This window comes from Bos indicus x Bos taurus, chromosome 4 (genome assembly GCF_003369695.1).
Source record: "Bos indicus x Bos taurus breed Angus x Brahman F1 hybrid chromosome 4, Bos_hybrid_MaternalHap_v2.0, whole genome shotgun sequence".
NCBI classification, from domain to species: Eukaryota; Metazoa; Chordata; class Mammalia; order Artiodactyla; family Bovidae; genus Bos; species Bos indicus x Bos taurus.
Window position 1 is genome coordinate 29,038,594 of NC_040079.1, and position 20,282 is coordinate 29,058,875.

Consider the following 20,282-nt stretch of genomic DNA (forward strand, 5'->3'; position numbering starts at 1 on the left):
GCATCAAATTTAAAAGGCTCAAAGCAGAAGCATGCTTGATGTGTTTTAAGATTAGCCAAGAGGCCAGAATGGTGGGGCAAGAATGAATGAGGGGAGAAGAACATTAAACCAATTATGATGTCTTTCCCAGGTGGCACCCGTGGTAAAGAACCAGGCTGCCAGTGCAGGAAATATAAGAGACGTGGGTTTGATTCCTGGTTGGGGAGATCCCTGGAGAAGGGAATGGCAATCCACTACAACCTTCTTGCCTGGAGAATCCCATGGACAGAGGAACCTGGTGGGCTACATTCTATGGGGTCCCAAAGAGTCAGACACAACTGAAGTGACTTAACATGATGTCTTTCCTAGTGAAGGAGTCTGAGTACAGACAGTACACCTGGAAAGCTGGTCCAATAGATAGATAGATAGATAGACAGACAGACAGAGACAGACAGACAGATAGAGATAAATATCTAAGGACTGAGGTCTGGGATGCATGCATGCTCAATCATGTCTGAATCTTTGTGACCCCATGGACTATACTCACCAGGCTTCTCTGTCCATGGATTTTTCCAGCAAGAATACTGGAGTGGGTTACCATTTCCTCCTCCAGGGGGTCTTCCCCTCCCAGGGATCGAACCTGTTGTCTTCCACATTAGCAGGCATATTCATCACCACTGAGCCTGGGTCATTCCCATTACCTGGGAAACCCCGAGGCCTGTGATACCTCAAGGTAATTATGTTAGTTGTGTTAGAGAGAATAAGGAGGATCTCTCAGAACTGACTTAGAAGGAGATGCCAGCAAGGTATTTGAACTAAATGAAACAGAAACCATGATAAATGATTAATATGGACTTGGGATGGTTCATCAGTACTCAGGGTCAGCCCAAAGAACTGGATCATTGCCCCAGTGTCTGCTATGTCCAGTTGTTTGGAGAGTTTTGATTAGCTTGGATTTTTGCATGCTAGGTTGATTTGAGGCTTTTATCACCCACAAGACAACTCCAGAGTTTCTCTATAAACTTCTCTATCTTTAAATAAAATTGTTTTAATCACTTCTAGTAATTAAGGAGATTATTTTAGTCCGCTGACCAAAGCCCTTCTGAAAAGCAGAAGAAAAATCATTTATGAATACAGGTGTCACTTTGGTGGGCACACAGATGAGGGAGTAGATAACAGGGGTAGAGAAAGGCAGGCTTTAAATGTAAACGTAGCTTTCTCACTGGTCAGACTGTGTGTGAGGCAGCCAAATAGGACCTGGCTGGCTGGCAGAAAGTGAAGTGAAACCATCCAGGGCAAGGCAGAAATATTGAGAAATAAGTAATCTGTTTCTTATCAAATGGCACAAACCCATTTGGGGTGTTAGATTTCATAATAGGTTTCCTTAGTTGCTTAGGAGTTGAAAACTTACCAGCTTGGATATCTGTGGAGTTCTGTGTGCAGGCAGCTGGTTGAAACGGTTGAAAGCTGACCTGTCTCCTGAAGTAATATAATCTCTTCCCTCCTTACTCTTCCTGTAGTCTTTAGTGATTCCAGGTCATGACCTACACTGAGTAGACCCTGGATGTGCACATATGACTCCAGCAGAGAATGAAGAAGAATTCTGTAATAGGTCCCAGAAAAGATGTCATGTTAATATGCTCTATTGTGCCATCTCCTCCCTGACTTAGCTAGACATCATTTAAATCTGTTTCAGTGCATCTGATTGTTTGAGATTCAAAATGTCCAGGAGTCATACAGGCAGAGGGGAGTGACAGGCTATCAGTGGACATAATAGAAAAGACACTCCCCTTCCTCCAAGTACTAGTATCTTGGAGTAATAGGGGGCAGAAGGTGGGGCATAAAAGAAGGATGGAAAGAAGAAGGTTACATTAACATATCCAGTACCACTGTCAGCATTTCTCAATGGATTTATGTTGGTTATAGGAAGTTAAATATAGTTCCCTCCTAATATAGTTAGGATATTCTGGTGAGTTGTAACTTTGATATAGAAAGCCAGTACACTATTCTACTCCCTTTCAGCAAATAGGAGTTGACTTTGAGGCAAAATTTTGTTCTGCCTACTTTGAAGTACGATTCCAGAAGCACTTTCCTTTATATCATATAGTCGGAGCACGGCTGTCAGCTCTTCATTGAACTGTCTACTCTGGATGACTGACTCATAGACCACTCTCTTCTTCTATATTCCTGGAAGTATGCTTTGTTGGCAGCCTTTTAGAGTCAAAGTTGTAGGGCAAATAATCTTTGTTGAGCTACTACTCTTTTGTGCCTTTGAGTCATTTTATAAAAATTATGTCATTTCATCTGTAACCTTTCTGTGAAAAAGTACTATTTTTCTCCATTTTGGTGGCTCAGTAATAAAGAATCTGCCTGCCAAGCAGGAGACATGAGTTCGATCTTTGGGTTGGGAAGATCCCCTGGAGAAGGAAATGGAAACCCATTCCAGTATTCTCACCTGGAAAATCCCATGGGCAGAGGAGCCTGGCAGGCAAGAGTCAGACACTACTTAGCGACTAAACTACAATCATGCCATTCTACCTATAATCCTTCTATGAGAAAAGTGTTAATTTCCTCCATTTCATAGGTAAGAAATTAAAGGTTAGGGAGGAAAACAAGATCTCACAACTGTTCAATTGCCAGGGATGTTTTATTGTCACCTGGTGGGTCGACTAGGGAAAATTTTACCACCCACAAGGCAATTGTGGAGTTTCTCTGTAATTCTCTATATCTTAAAAAAATTATAAATCATAAGCGCTGGTGCCGGAATTCAATTTTAGGTCTGCTTGATCATGTTCCTTCCTTACATGACTCAAATAATTAGACTATTCAACAGGTATAAAAGAAATCCAGGAGGTTTTTGGAAACATCAATCCTTTAATGTAATCTTTCCATTTCTTCCAAAATATGGGAGATACTAAAGTCCTATCTTCCATGGTGCTAAGACGTTAGCATCTCTAGAATGACAGTAGGTGGTGGCATTTTATTTCTTTGCTTATTTTGCTTTCACTGAGGTTATAATATATATACATTTTCATTTCATTACATATTCAAATATGAAGTTCAAAAACTCAGTCTGCTCACAGTACAAAATCCTGTTAACAAAGACTTGGCCATCATAAGGTTTTAGATTTTAGGGTATGATTTTGGTATAAATGCTTTTTGTGTAGTAAACACATTAAAATTTTCATAAGCTGTTATAAGAGAGCACATAAGTAAGGTCAGCATTATGGCATAATTTGTAAGCATAGTGACTAAAGGAGAGCTTGAAACACTAAGCATAGTACTATTTGGCCTAATTCTATTTTATTACATCTTCTCTTGAGTTGGCTTGCTGAAAGGACAGACTACAGTAATGCATTTATGTGGAAATCAGCATTTCAGAATCTACTTCATGCTTAATATTTAGCAAAATAAAATTTACTATATATTACAGAAATTATTCTGAAAAGGGGAAGAAATTTATCATGTATATTTAGGGTAGCAGATAAAATTTATAAGACTTTCAAACTAGAAAGGTGTTTATGATTGTTTGGTCTAGCATTATATGTTTTTAAAAGACCAGCAGATTAAGACTTATAAAAAGAATCCTAGTAATCAATAGTGGGCTTCCCTGGTGGCTTACTGGTAATAACCCCACCAGCCAATGTAGGAGACGCAGGTTTGATCCCTGGGTGGAGAAGATCCTCTGGAGGAGGAAATAGCAACCCACTCCAATATTCTTGCCTGGAAAATCCCATGCACAGAGAAGACTTGCAGACTGCAGTCCATGGGGTCCCCAAAAAGTTGAACACAACTTAGCAACTGAGCAGGAGCATAATCAATGCAGATGTTCCTATTGTTTCATGGCTGTTTCATCTCTGGAGGTATTTATGTTTGGATTTGTTTCTTTTTTAAGTTAAATTGACTTGGCTGCGTCTGACTTGGATAAAATTGATGGTTACCTATTTGAGAGACTTTGAAATATTTATATCTGTAGTTTGCATTTGGCTCTATTTTTTCTTTGTATCCTTTCTGTGCAGCCCATTTTCTGCATAGCCTTTCTGAAGCAATACTAGCAGGAGAATAAGTAGGAATCCAAAGAGGACTAACCAATGCAAGAGAAGCTTATGAGTATTCATAAGTTGCCTAAAAGTAGGTGGCATATCTTAGGGAGGTTTAAGTGGTTTAAAAGCACATTGTCACATTTTAACAGGACCTTCTTAATTGTAGTGGGCTTCCCTGGTGGCTCAGACGATAAAGCGTCTGCTTGCAATGCGGGAGACCCGGGTTTGATTCCTGGGTCATGAAGATCCCCTGGAGAAGGAAATGGCAATCCACTCCAACACTCTTGCCTGGAAAATCCCATAGATGGAGGAGCATGATAGGCTACAGTCCATGGGGTCGCAAAGAGTAGGACACGACTGAGCGACTTCATTTTCACTTTCTTAATTGTAGTAGATCTTTTTTAGTTCAGTCACTCAGTCCTGTCCGACTCTTTGTGACCCCATGAACTGCAGCACGCCAGGCCTCCCTGTCCATTACCAACTCCCAGAGTCCACCCAAACCCGTGTCTATAGAGTTGGTAATGCCATCCAACCATCTCATCCTCTGCCATCCCGTTCTCTTCCTGCCCTCAATCTTTCCCAGCATCAGGGTCTTTTCAAATGAAACAGCTCTTTGCATCAGGTGGCCAGAGTATTGGAGTTTCAGCTTCAGCATTAGTCCTTCCAATAAATATTCAGGACTGATTTCCTTTATGATGGACTGGTTGGATCTCCTTGCAGTCCAAGGGACTCTCAGGAGTCTTCTCCAATACAAAACATCAGTTCTTCGATGGTCATCTTTCTTTATAGTCCAACTCTCACATCCATATATGACCACTGGAAAAACCATAGCCTTGACTAGATGGACCTTTGTTGACAAAGTAATGTCTCTGCTTTTCACTATGCTATCTAGGTTAGTCATAACTTTCCTTCCAAGGAGTAAGCATCTTTTAATTTCATGGCTGCAATCATCATCTGCAGTGATTTTGGAGCCCAGAAAAATAAAGTCAACCACTGTTTCCACTGTTTCCTCATCTATTTGCCATGAAGTGATGGCTGGATGCCATGATCTTCGTTTTCTGAATGTTGAGTTTAAGCCAACTTTTTCACTCTCTTCTTTCATTTTCATCAAGAGGCTCTTTAGTTCTTCTTCACTTTCTGTCATAAGGGTGGTGTCATCTGCATATCTGAGGGTGTTGATATTTCTCCCTGGAATCAAGCACAATCTTGATTCCAGCTTGTGCTTCCTCCAGCCCAGCGTTTCTCATGATATATTCTGCATATAAGTTAAATAAGCAGGGTGACAATATACAGCCTTGACATACTCCTTTTCCTATTTGGAACAAGTCTGTTGTTACATGTCCAATTCTGACTGTTGCTTCCTGACTTGTATACAGGTTTCTCAAGAGGCAGGTCAGGTGGTCTGGTATTGCCATCACTTTGAGAATTTTCCACAGTTTATTGTGATTCACACAGTCAAAGGCTTTGGTATAGTCAATAAAGCAGAAATAGATGTTTTTCTGGAACTCTCTTGCTTTTTCGATGACCCATTGGCAATTTGATCTCTTGTCCCTCTGCCTTTTCTAAATCCAGCTTGCACCTCTGGAAGTTAATGGTTCATGTATTACTGAAGCCTGGCTTGGAGAATTTTAAGCACTACTTTACTAGAATGTGAGATGAGTGCAATTGTGCCATAGTTTGAGCATTCTTTGGCATTGCCTTTCTTTGGGATTGGAATGAAAACTGATCTTTTCCAGTCCTGTGGCCACTGCTGAGTTCTCCAAATTTGCTGGCATATTGAGTGCAGCACTTTCACAGCATATCTTTCAGGGTTTGAAATAGCTCAACTGGAATTCCATCACCTCTACTAGCTTGTTCATAGTGATGCTTCCTAAGGCCCATTTGACTTCACATTCCAGGATGTCTGGCTCTAGGTGAGTGATCACACGATTGTAATTATCTGGGTCATGAAGATCTTTTTTGTACAGTTCTTCTGTGTATTCTTGCCACCTCTTCTTAATATCTTCTGCTTCTATTAGGTTGCTAACATTTATGTCCTTTATTGAGCATCTTTGTATGAAATGTTCCCTTGGTATCTCTAATTTTCTTAAAGAGATCTCTAGTCTTTCCCATTCTATTATTTTCCTCTATTTCTTTGCACTGATCACTGAGGAAGGCGTTCTTATTTCTCCTTGCTATTCTTTGGAAACTCTGCATTCATATGGGTATATTCTGCATTCATATGGGTATATCTTTCTTTTTCTCCTTTGCTTTTCACTTCCCTTCTTTTCACAGCTATTTGTAATGCCTCCTCAGACAGCCATTTTGCTTTTTTGCATTTCTTTTTCTTGGGGATGGTCCTGATTCCTGTCTCCTGTACAATGCCATGAACCTCTATCCATAGTTCATCAGGCACTCTGTCTATGAGTCTAGTCCCTTAAATCTATTTCTCACTTCCACTGTATAGTTCTCTCAAATATAATATGGGTTTTCACTTGTTGGCGGGTAGCCTAGTCAAAGCAATGGTTTTTCCAGTAGTCATGTATGAATGTGAGAGTTGGACTATAAAGGAAGTTGAGCACCAAAGAATTGATGCTTTTGAACTGTGGTGTTGGATAAGACTCTTGAGGGTCCCTTGGACTGCAAGGAGATCCAACCAGTCAATTCATTGGAAGGACTGATGCTGAAGCTGAAGCTCCAGTACTTCGGCCACCTGAGAACCGAATCATTGGAAAAGACCCTGATACTGGTCAAGATTGAAGGTAGGAGGAGAAGAGGATGACAGAGGATGAGATGGTTGGATGGCATCACTAACTCAATGGACATGAGTTTGAGTAAGCTCCTGGAGTTGGTGATGGAGAGGGAAGCCTGGAGTTCTGCAGTCCATGATGTCGCAAAGAGTTGGACACGACTGAGCAACTGAACTGAACTGAGCCTAAGAGGTCATGACGTGTAGTAATTTATCACTTTGCTGAGGGATGTATTTTCATGATGCCTCTATTGAGGCTGGCCACCCACTCCAGTATTCTTGCCTGTGAATCCCACTTACAGAGGAGCCTGGTGGGCTGCAGTCCATGGGGTCACAAGCAGTAGGACATGACTGAAGTGACTTAGCATGCACTGCATAGCCCAACCTATATAATCTGGATTCACATCTCATTATTTTGTGTTTCTCATTTAAAACGTCATCAATCTCAATGTCCATTTCACACAGTGGAATGTATAGAAAACATATTTTATATTATTTGTATAAATCAAGGGGTTCTTGAAAATCTTCATATACTTGAAAATAATGAGTGGTATCTAAGTAATTATTGTTGTTTAGTTGCTAAGTCATGTCTTGACTCTTTGCGACCCCATGGACTATAACCCATCAGGCTCCCCTGTCCATGGGATTCTCTAGGCAAGAATACTGGAGTAGCTTGCCATTTCCTTCTCCAAGTAATTATTATGTAATTACATTATGTATATAATTATTATGCAATTTCTTATTATTATTACATAATTATTGTGTAATTATTATGTAATTTCTGTATTATGAGTGGTATCTAAGTAATTATTATGTAATTTTTAGAGATATGTAAGTAAAAATGTGGATTACAGATCCTAAGGAAGTTTATACTCTAGTTGTATGTTTTATATGAATTATTACAAAGTTTACATAAATGACTATAGTTACATAGTTACATGTTAGCAAGTGCTCCACTGTATTTATTTTTCAATGCATTAGTGCTTAGAAGTAAAATAAGGACAATATAATTAAGATAAGATTTATCATGGAAGACTTCTTGGAGGAGGTGAACTTTGAAACAAGCCAATCCTAAATATCCCTACTTGATGAGTGTTCCCACACTCATGATAGGGTTTTAAGCAAAGAGCAGCTTTAGTGATAGATAAACTGAACTTAAACTCAGTAATCCACAGGATATGATTTCTCTGACAAGGACAGCCTCTTTAGTGGTGTCTGAAGTTCTCTTCACAGGTTGGACAGTGTCTTATTCAAGGCTTTGTCATCTGTTAATAGAAATAGTCTCCCCTAGAAAAAAGCAGCCATAGGTTGACTCAAGTATTTATCCTTGAAGGCATATGTATTTTGAGCCTTTATTAAAAAGGACACAATTTGTTTGGGTCCTGGGGATTACCAGATGCAATCTGACAACTTTATGTTTTCAGAGGTATCATTACAGGTGAACAGATATGTAAATGATAAAGGGATCTCTTCATAATCTGAAAACATGGCTACTTTGTAGCCTCAGTATTCCAACTTATTTGGGAAAAATTATCTTTTGAGCTCAGGAAATGAAAAATGTTAGTAAATCAGAGGTTTTTATTTTTAAAGATGTGATATATTCATATAATAGAATATTACTGACTCTCAAAAAAAAAATAGGAAATCTTGACATTTGTGGCAACATGGATGAACCTGGAGGACATTATTCTAAGGGAAATCACCCAGATACTGAAAGACAAATGCCACATGATTTCACTCACATGTGGAATCTAAAATTGTTGTTCAGTCGCTCAGCTGCATCCAATTCTTGGCAACCCCATGGGCTGCAGCACACCAGGCATCTCTGTCTTTCACTCTCTCCTGGTGTTTGCTCAAACTCATGTCATTGAGTCAATGATGCCATTCAACCATCTCATCCTCTGTTGCCCCCTTTTCCTCCTTCCCTCAATCTTTCCAGCATCAGGGTCTTTTCCAATTAGTTGGCTCTAAAACAGCCTAAATATTTAAAAAATATTTTAAATAGGCAGACTCATAGAAGCAGAGAGCAGAACTGTGGTTGCCAAGGGCAGGGGGAAGGGGAACTGGGGAGATACTGTTCAAAACGCATGAACTTCCAGTAATGCAAGATGAATATGTGACTATAGTAAAATTACTGAATTGCATACACTTGAAATTTGCTAAGAAATTTGCTTAAACGTTCTCACCAAAAAGTAAAATAAAATAAAAAGAATGAATAAAAATCTTCTCTGGTGATCCAGTGGTTAAGAATCTGACTTTCAATGAGGGGGATATGGGTTTGATCCCTGGTTATGGAACTAATATCCCACATGTTGTTGGCAACCACAGCCATGTACTGCAGTGAAGAGCCTCTGAGCTGCAACTAAGATCTGATGTAGTCAAATTTAAAAAAAAAATGAATGAAAGAAAATGGTAACTGTAATGGATACATTAATTAACTTGATTGAGATAATTTCATAATATGTTCAGCAAAATATCAAGTTCTATACTTAAATATATAGATTTCTATTTTTTGATTATACCTCAATAATACTGGGGAAGAGAAAAGATTAAAATATTATCATGTCTGTTTTCATAACAAAATGAAAAAGCCAAAAGCAATGATTTTACGCTTGACTTTTTCAGCTCATTAACCTCTAGATTGCAGGAAGAAAAATCTTCCAGAGGGCCTTCTCTTTGTAAGCACCAGAGCAGTCAATTTTAGTGAAATAAGGATAAAAAATGAACACACAGGGAGAATTCTCAAAATGCAGATGTCAGGACCCATCCCCAAAGGGCATATTTCAATCTTGGAAGGAGGAAGTCTTTTGTTATTTTCTAAAAGCACCCACGCATATTTGGATCTGATGCTGTCATCTAGAACCCCCTCAGAATTATCCTTGGGTGGGAGAGGCTGTTAAAAAAATCCAGCCCTTATGGCATGCTTGTGATTTATCAGGTTTGGAAGCTCGACTTAAGTCATTATGTGTAGATGCAAACACTAGCATTATTCAAGCAATGGTGTGAAATAGTGATGTTATGGACTATTTCACTCCCACTCTATTTCTACTGTATGTAATTTACCTTCTAGGTTAAGTTTATTGTTTGACCCTGGGATACCCCCCTGAAGAAGGTTTGTGTGACATAACGTGTTAGTTTTTTGCTAGACTAGTTTTGTTCCCTTCCTTATATATGGTTAATTACAATCTAAGCAGGAAATTAAGCTCCATCAGCCTACTTGTTTTTTGGTCTGTTTTAAGGAATTGGGCTTTATCAATAATACAACTTTATCCATATCTGCAGGTGGGGATAAAGGAATGTTTGACTATAAGTAAGGGTACTTTTAATAAGGACCTTTTAGAAGAGAATCTGGAATAATTTCAGAAAATGGTTGTGTTATTTGCTGTGTCTTAGACCAGGCTTACCAACATTGATTCCTTTTGTTTTTTCCTTCCTCAGATGTACATCCAGACAACAACACTCACTGTCTCCATGAGTTTAAGTGCTTCGGTGTCTCTAGGCATGCTGTATATGCCCAAGGTTTATATTATAATTTTTCATCCAGAGCAGAACGTGCAAAAACGCAAGAGGAGCTTCAAGGCTGTGGTGACCGCTGCCACCATGCAAAGCAAACTGATCCAAAAAGGCAATGATAGACCAAACGGCGAAGTGAAAAGCGAACTCTGTGAGAGTCTTGAAACCAACAGTAAGTCATCCGTAGACTTTCCGATGGTCAAGAGCGGGAGCACTTCCTGATAGATGTACGTTGAACATTCTTCTACTGGTCTTGGGGACTGTACAACATGGTTCCAAGGGCATGGTGGTATCCACACACCATGAGACCATCACAGTGGTTAGAACCATTTGGTTAGAACCAAAGGATTTCAGTGCAAGTGGCTCCTCTCCAGAGCATGAACATAGACACAAATTCTCTTTAAAAAAGGGTGACGCTCAAGTCTCTCTTGTGAGGCATCACAGAGCTTGAAGATTGGAACTAGGCTCCATTTATAAAATTATCCTTTAGTATTCATTCTCCAGTTGTTGTTAGTTCAATATGGGTTGCTCTTCATAGAATTAGCAGTTAACTAGTATTTATGGAGCAAGTTACCAAAGATCTTACACAAATAGCATGTGTATGCTAAGTTGCTTCAGTTGTTTTCAACTCGTTGTGACGCCATGAACTGTAGCCTGCCAGGCTCCTCTGTCCATGGGATTCTCTAGGCAAGAATGCTGGAGCGGGTTTCCATGTCCTCCTCCAGGGGATCTTCCCAACCTAGGGATCAAACCTGTGTCTCCTGCTTTCCATGCAGATTCTTGACCCACCGAGCCATCAGGGAAGCCCCTTCCACAAGTAGAAAATATGCTATTTATGTATTTAGGGAAAGGAGAAAACTAGTTAACCAACATGTTAGGTTCAGTCATAGTTTATATTTGTTTCCCCAAAGTGATCCCCTTCTCTGGCTTTCATTGATCTCTCTAATTCTTAATATATATTCAGATAGAGTTCTTCTCTGAAAGCATCATGACCCTGAAAATAGGACTCTTGCTACAACCACCCCTCCACTTTTCCTTCCCTCACCTATCTTCCTCGTCTCTATATTCATCTCTGAAGAAGCACATAATAATACACTATTACCAAACTAATCCAGTAGAGTTTAACTGAATTATTCAAGTCCATCTTGGTATCTATTGAAGAACAGCAAATTGAAAGTATGTATTGCAAAATACCAGAAAGTTGAATACAGTGACCGCATACATACACACACACACACACACACACACACTCACACACACATATTCTCTCTCTCAGATTCTTCCAGGAGGCTATATCTCCTATTCTTTGTACATTTGACATAAAATAAAGGGATGATTGAGTTGATTTTAGCTGATTCAATTATTATAACAACTTAATCTACAACACTGTCTACTTTGATGCCCTATATGCAGAACTATCCTTAGTAAATGAGCATGTATTAATTAAACTTACTGACTTCAATTACTATCAGACTTCTTGGAATGATTGGCCAGATCCTCTAGGAAGATGACCTTCAGTTCATGAATATCAAATTTACCTGTATATCTATTCACCCTTCTGCAAATGTGAACCCTTAAAAAAGTACAAGAGAAGGCACAATAAGGATTGGTTTGGTATCCAATTGTTAAAACCACCTCTGATTATAGGTAGGGAATTGACTAATAGTGGAGCTATTTGGGCACTTAGCAGAGGATGTACTAAAACTACTCTTAAAGGCATTCTATCAGAGTAGAATGCTTGTGACTTGAGGGCAGAATTTGGTGTGCTTGCCTTGAAAGCATCAGTGTAGGAAGTTATTACCTATTGAAGAATGTCAATAAACTACTGTTGGCCAGTGATACAGTTTGAACACTGGCACGTCTCATATGACTCACCAGAGTCTATAGATGCACTTGGTTTTTAACAGCAATCCAAAGAACTTTATATAATGTGGTTGCAAATGGAAACAAGCAAATAAACAGTGAAGTAAATATCAGATATCCTAGTGAAAAGTTGTTGTTGAATCACGCAAATACACCGGGATTCTTGGCCCCCGGAGGAGAAGAATTCAATCCGGGGCCAGAGACGAGGCTTGATCGCTCAGAGCTTTTGTGTAATAAAGTTTTATTAAAGTATAAAGGAGATAGAGAAAGCTTCTGACATAGGCATCAGAAGGGGGTAGAAAGAGTACCCTCCCCTGCTAGTCTTCAGCTGGATGTTATATAGTCACTAGCCGTCTGTTAATGAAAGAAAGGAATGTCTTAAAATTCAGAATGGCACCAGGCCCCTCACCCATAAGATGCATTTTGGGATAATCTTGGCACCAAATGGTTTATCCTGGGCCATATAATGATTAACTTGAATCTTGAAGAAGGGCAGACCACCATACAAATAGTTTCATTTACATAGATTAGGGGAACAATATCTGAGTATAATATACTGGTTTGTCAAGTAGGTTCTGGGCCAAGAGGCAGAACGGACTTGGAGACAGAGTTTGGGGTAAAGGCATAGCACATTAGCATAGCTTAAGACGAACATTTTCATAAGAAAAAGGCATTGGTTATCTCTAGGCTCAAGAATAGCTAACTTCAGGCGAAACCAGGTGTCATTATGGCAACACAGTATTTTAAGAGAAACCTCCCTTTAAATTTGTATAGAGAAGGAAAAAATATTGCTAGTTTGTTTCCTCCTGCCGCTTAAGAGAGATAAAGATGTCTGACACTTGCAGGCTATTTCTTCCATTTGGAGACCCCTGGCCTTCCTGCCTGTTACCCTCTCACTAGATTTACCTCTGGAACATAGTAAGGAAAAAAATAATCAGCATTTTCTACCCCTTTAAAAAATAAATTGGTTCTCTGAAGGGAAAATTTCTGGTGTTGATAAAGGCTAATTCCATGTCATAGAAATAAGTCTAACACATTTTGTTTTCCTTCTATTATTTTCTATTGACGCTGAAATGGAAATTTCATAGCATGAGTACATTTCCCTATTTCTTCTGAAATAAGAATGAAAGATTACAAAAGTGGAGCCTCTCTGGTAGGTAATCCTATAATATTCTGGAGGAGTTGAATGCTCACTTTTGGAAGGTGAAAGAAAGCCAAGATAAGGTGAATCAAGATAAAGTCAATTATGACCTCAAAGAAGGTTAAACTGTACTTTGTAGTTTTCATCTTTTACAGGAGTAATTTGGGTTGAATAAATTAGGCTCAGATAAAGTGATTACAGTTCAGACATTCAAAAAAGAGTGTAGGAAATCTCCACACATCCTTCTTCCATCTTACTCCCTGTAACCACTATTAACCTTTGCTTACTTAGATGACTAGCGACCATGGACCCCGTGGATGCCTATCCCGTCTGCCACATGTTTGAATGGAGTCAAAAGTCTTCCAAAATCACAAACTCTCTAAAACTACCAAAAACTTGAAGAGCTTAAATGCAATATTTTTCTTCTATAAGAACATTTTATGTCTTTGGAAGTATAATTGAAAACTGAAAAAAACTTTTGCCATTAAATTCTCTGTACCTCCTCGGATTTGAAAAACCTCCTTGCAAAATTGAGGGAGCCCATTCTCAATCAGTCCCAGGCTGGTTAATTCACTGGGACTGTGTCCATGCTGCTGCATTCTCATACTTTCTGCTATCAGACTTTTGATAAATCACCCTCACCACCATGACATGACAATGACATACAGGATAGTGTTTTGTAAACTATAAATCACTGTATAAAAGTAGATGTATCATTGCTGTCTTGAAAATATAAATTGGGCTGGGGGTCGTAGAAAAGAGAAGACAAAATTCTAGAACTATTGTTTTAGCATCTCTATTTTTAATACGTGAAGGATTTTGATAATTATGGCTACTGTTCTACAGTTGGAATTTTTTTTTCAAATTAGCTGTGTATTTATGATATACATGCAATACTTTTTCTTCAAATTGATAGATCTCTACAAATCCTCATACTTAAGCCATTTCATCTTAAAGATGACTTGTTAATGCCTGAAATTCTGATCATACATATAAGGTTTTAAAGCTTCTAAAGGTACACAGAATAAATAAAAGGAATGTGAAGCTGGAAAGTACACCAAACAAGTCCATGTTAATGATTGAATTTGCAGAATACTACATTTCACAAGTAAAAAGGTCAAGTGTTGTTTCATAAAACTTCTTCTGAAAAGAGACTTAGTAACAAAGTTGATATATATGAATTTTATCAATGGTGCCCAATTAACAAATGTTGTAACATGATAGTCCTTAAGCTCTGTTCATGCATAATTCATGAGAACAGCTGCTGTTGGAGGTAGATCCGCTTTCTCTGGCTTATAAACCCAGTGTGTGTGCACAGGAAATTCATTGTTGCTGCCTTCAAACCTGATTTTCACGAAGCATATTCATCATCAGAAGTATTGCATTAGCTCATATGTATATCTCTGAATCCTTTGTGTTCTGTAACACTTCTGGAATGAAGGCAAAAGTACCACTGCTGCCATGAAAATCTGCAGACATACCTCCTTCTATTGAGCTTCACTTGATTGTGTTTCCCAGATACTGAATCTTTTTTTTTTTCCCCAAAAACTGAGCATTTGTGTCAAACTTGCGTTGTTGGATGATGGTTAGCATTTTTTAGCAATATTTTTGTCTAATGAAGGTATGTGCATTATGTTTTTAGACACACTATTATTACACACTTAATAGACTATAGAATGTTATAAACAGAATTTTTTTTTTTTTTTTTGGCCATGCTGTGCCAAATCCCCTTGTGGGACTTAGTTCCCTGACCAGGGATGGAACTCATGCACCCTGCACTGGGAGCTCAGAGTCTTAACCACTGGACTTCCAAGGAAGTCCTAACGTAACCCTTATATGCACTTATGTGCGTACCTATGTGCTAAGTCACTTCAGTCGTGTCCAACATTTAACAACCCCATGAACTGTAGCCCGCAAGGCTCCTCTGTTCATGAGATTTCCCAGGCAAGAATACTGGAGTGGGTTGCCATTTCCTTCTCCAGGGGATCGTCCAGATCCAGAGATCGAACCTGTATTGCATTGGCAGGCATGGCTCTTTACCACTACTGCCACCTGGTAGGCTGCAGTCCATGAGGTCGCTAAGAATCGGACACGACTGAGCGACTTCACTTGACTTTTCACTTTCATGCATTGGAGGAGGAAATGGCAACTCACTCCAGTGTTCTTGCCTGGAGAATCCCAGGGACGGGGGAGCCTGGTGGGCTGCCGTCTATGGGTTGCACAGAGTTGGACACGACTGAAGCGACTCAGCAGCAGCAGCAGCAGCTACCTGGGAAGCCCTTATATGCACTGACTTGCAAAAAACATTCACATGACTTGCTTTATTGTGTGCAATATCATTTTACCTAGTGATCTGGCCCACAAAGTCTAGATTGGTCTCTGAATAATAAAAAAGATAAGACTTAAAATTCAGAAGTGTTCAGAGCCTTACATCCCTTTTCTAATCAAAAAAATTATGATTACTTTGCTTTTGTAAATTATAGTTCTCAGTAGAATTCTACCATCTTTTTCTGGAGGTCACTTCTAAGAGTCTAAAAAATAAAACATGAATTTCTAAAGAGGTTTAGAGTCTTAAAGTTGGAATGATCCTTGAAGAGTAACATCTGAATATCATCTTCGTCAAGATCATTTTGTTATTGTTCTTCTGTTACCTCCATAATTTTTCTTTCTACCTATCTTCAAATCTGATAAATATTTCTTACATGTATAGACATACTGAATATGGCAAAAAGTTGAGTATTTTTCTTTCAGGGCCGTTTTTTTTAACTCATAATTTTTCTTCATCTTATCAACAAAGACCATATGAAAATCTTTCAAAAGCATAGCTGAAGTATAGATTTTATTTTCTTAGAAAATATTTAGAAGGATACGATAGCATTATACAAACAAGAAAGAAAAAAAGTTAAAAATGAAATAAAGACCATAAAAATCACTGTCCTATTTTACACCAAACCAAATGGAGCAGACACCCTAGCTTTTAGAAGGGTAAATAGAAAGTAAAGCATTCCATATTGATTCTCTAAGAAAACTGCTGTTCCCCCACAAATCTCCCCTGCCTCTGTCCTCACAAAAACCCAATGTTATGGATTGTGGACCAGTGACGAAACTGAGGCCCTGTAACCTGGTTTAGTGATGTTTTTGCACTCATTTTGGAGAGAAGAGGATGCAATTTGAAACCAAATCTAAGATCTACTTCCTTTCAATTGCATGTCAATAATAACCTAATGTGAGCAATATAGAAGGATATGCAGATATGTCCCACCTGTTTTTAGCATGAAGCTCATAATAGTCAAGGAAATAAAAATAGCAAAAACATCTACAACTAGCACATCCTGGGCTACTTGCTTTAATTTTACTGATTGTGGTCTTTAGGTAATGCTGGTCTCTGATAAAAAATTATCTGGTCAATTACCAGAGTTCATGTACACTAAAATGGAATGAGTCTAATCACCCATTATTTCAGAGAAGGAACTTTACAATTTTCTTATTCAGTGTTCAAAAGTAAATCATTCTCTAAAAAAAAATAAAATGTGTTTCACTGTGGATTGGATTTATGTAGTGAAATACATAGGCTTCCCTGGTGGCTCCATGGTAAGGAATTTGCCTGCCAATTCAAGACATGAGGGTTTGATCCCTGAGTTAGGAAGATACCCTGGCGAAGGAAATGGCAACCTACTCCAATATTTTTGCCTGGGAAATCCCATGGACAGAGAAGCCTGGTGGGCTACAATCCATGGGGGTCACAAAGGAATCAGATACAATTTAGTGACTAAACAACAAAGTGAAACATATATGTTTAGCATTTTTTCTTCTTTTTTCTTATTCATTCCAGAATTCCACTGAAAAATAGAACATCACATTTGAATTTTAGAACAGAGATTTATTCCATCACAGCTTTCAAAAACACAAAGGAATTATCTGGATTTAGACTTGTATTTTTGAAAATTTAAGTATGAATATCAATTTGACTTAGAATATTTTCTTGTTCATACCTATTTAATAATCTTACAATAATGGGTTTTATTTCACAGTAAGCTGGTACCAGAAAAATTAAATATTCATTTGCTTCTTCAAGTCTTTATTTTTTAAACATCTCCATTTGTATCCTTTTGATGAAACCAGACCGTAAATATGTGTTGGCAATACATTTTAGTGCATTCACTTTTAGAGTTTAAAAGTATTATATTTAAATAAAAGATATATTCACTCTCAAAGCATGACTAATTATAATGAAGTGAAGTGAAGTCGCTCAGTAGTGTCCGACTCTTTGTGACCCCAAGGACTGTAGCCTACCAGGATCCTCAGTCCATGGGATTTTCCAGGCAAGAATACTGGAGGGGGTTGCCATTTCCTTCTCCAGGGGATCTTCCCAACCAAGGGATGGAACCCAGGTCTCCTGCATTGTAGGCAGATGCTTTACCATCTGAGCTACCAGGGAAGCCAATTATAATGACTGACCCTTTTTTGGTCATCAAGCAGGCTCAAAAAATTGATGTCTTTAATGTGGATTATAAAAAAATATATATATATATATTTTATTTTGCAGGATACAGAATTGATCTGTTCTTGCATTTTTTTACACCGTAAATCTCTGTTAATCAAAACACACATTAAATAGAATTTCACCTAACTTTATTAAATAGCAAGGTGTTCATATTTTTAGTTTTCTGCTAAATGTGTATATTATAAATGAGATTAGGGTTTCACAGATCAAAAATTCTTCTTTTAATACAGCTGTTGAATTCCTACCATGTGGTTTAAAATAATATGTTGTAAAGACCACGTATAAAAAGTCACTGTAAGATTTGAATTTTAAGATCATTTTAACAAACTGATGTATTATCCTGTACTATAATTTGTCTTAATTTGTCTTAACAGCTTCCTCCACCAAGACGACATATATCAGCTACAGCAATCATTCAATCTGAAACAGGGAAATGATACAATATGAAGAAATGTGGTCTGCGATCTTAAACAATGAACGTGACACCACCAACACTCACTCCTGGAGATCTCTGTAGACTACAATCAATCAAATCAATAGTCAATCTTGTAAGGAACAAAAAGTAGCCACAAGCCAAAAGTATTAATAATAGGGAGTGAAGAAACCCGTTTTATACAATACAACCAATGAGTGTCAAGCTAAAGTATTGCTTATTCATGAGCAGTTAAAAAAAAAAAATCACAAAAGGAAACTAATGTTAGCTTGTGAAAAAAACAAAAACAAAAACAAATGCTGTTGAAATATGAAATAAACCTTGTCTGATGTTATTCTTGTAAGTATTTTTCTGTGATTGTGAGAACTCCCGTTCCTGTCCCACATTGTTCAACTTGTATAAGACAATGAGTCTGTTTCTTGTAATGGCTGACTGGATTGAAGCCCTGGGTTGTGCTAAAAATAAATGCAATGGTTGACGCATGCAATTTTTTATACAAATAATTTATTTCTAATAATAAAGGAATGTTTTGCAAATGTTGAGAGTTGTTTTGTTCCAGTTTTAAAGCCAGGGGAAACTCTTTCCAGTTGGCACTTCTGCTGTTATTTAACTCCTGCTGTAAAAGCCCTGATGTGCCAAGAAAATACTCTTCCTCGAGGAATGTGTTTTTGTACATTTCCTTATATGTGAAGAAGATTGTTTTTTATTTCTATATCAACAAGAATTATTTGTGTAAGACTTTGTGACTATTTCAAGATTTATGTGGTAGTTTTTCATAGTAATTGCCTCTTTTCTGAAGAATCACGCAGTAGTTTGACATCAATTGCTTCAGGTATCATAATTAACAAATGAGTTAAACATTAAACATGACTTGTGAGAATGTAACCTGAAAGTCATCATCTAAAAGTATATCCAAGTATCACTGAAATTCTCCATTTTCTAAGTCAAACTTTTGCATAATGAAATAGTCCAAGGTGTATAATATTAACTTTTTCTCAACTGGACCTGGTGTCCAATGAAATCAATGAAGTAATGACCCTTACCGAATACATTCCTCAAAGCACAGAATTAACATATTTATTCCCTTGGCATCACTAAAGAAACCACAGTTCAGATAACATGTCAATGTTTCTTATTTTCCAAATGAAAACATTCATTGGTTCGTAGAACAGTATCATTAAAGAGAGAGAAAACAGGGAGCCTGTGTCATGCTAATAAACCATGCTAGGATGGCTAAAAGGCCCTGTTAAAGGCTTCAAATCTGCTACCATTTTTATCATGGGTGCCTCTTACCTACACAGTCCCAGACATCCATCAAGTCAATGGGTCTCTAAGATCATTTTATTAGTAAATGTTCTCTCTGCTGAGTTAGCTTGGATGGCTCATTGCACTCCTTATAAAGAGCTATCTGTGCTCTGTAGCTTCAACTAGGATATTGACAGTCACTTTATTTAATATAGAGGGTTGAAGTAGAGTAGTTCAGGCACCTTCAACACAGAGTAACATTTCCTAGATCCCAACTCAGAGAGCTGCATACAGAAGGAAATGGGTACTTATTGGCCTCTTGTTATAGTATCTGTTGCTTGTAGATAATATGTAAATCAAGAGAGAGTATTATTTTCAAGTTTTCAGATAATCTGAATTACTGATAAATACAATCCTGTAATCAGGATTGTAAACCCATCTCTAAGTGTGCCTTTCTAGATAAGATCTAGTTTAAAACAAAATAAACTCATAACTACATTTTATTGTGCCATGTAGCTCAGTATCAATAGCTAACCAAGAAAATTAATTATGATCATATTTTAATTTTTAAATGGACAGTTTTCTTTGTATTGGAGATTACTATCCATTTTCACAATTTTTTAAACTAGTAAGTACACAAACGTTTGGCTGAGGAAAAAAATGCTTGAATTTTACAAGCCTTGTATTTCATTCAGAGAGCAAAATTCAAGTATATATTTATATTTTCGTTTAATAATTGACTCTAGTCAGGGTAAGTGGATGCAACAGAGTGATTATGAGAGCAAACCTGGACCAACGGTAGGTTTTTATTATGATGATGACTTTTTCCTTTT

The 20,282-nt window shown here is 37.8% G+C and overlaps 1 protein-coding gene across 4 annotated transcripts in view; it reads left to right on the forward strand.

Annotated features, from left to right (window-relative positions):
- GRM8 (glutamate metabotropic receptor 8) overlaps positions 1–18,744 on the forward strand; it is an 850,006-nt gene extending 831,262 nt beyond the window's left edge. For 3 of the 4 annotated variants that reach the window (XM_027539090.1, XM_027539089.1, XM_027539091.1), the window contains exons 10-11: positions 10,189–10,490; positions 18,146–18,744. In XM_027539090.1, the coding sequence (XP_027394891.1) occupies positions 10,189–10,485 (297 nt within the window). In that variant the 3' untranslated portion in view covers positions 10,486–10,490; positions 18,146–18,744. The remainder of the gene's footprint in view (positions 1–10,188; positions 10,491–18,145) is intronic. The other variant, XM_027539092.1, reaches the window with a different exon arrangement.
- Positions 18,745–20,282: the final 1,538 nt, after the last annotated feature.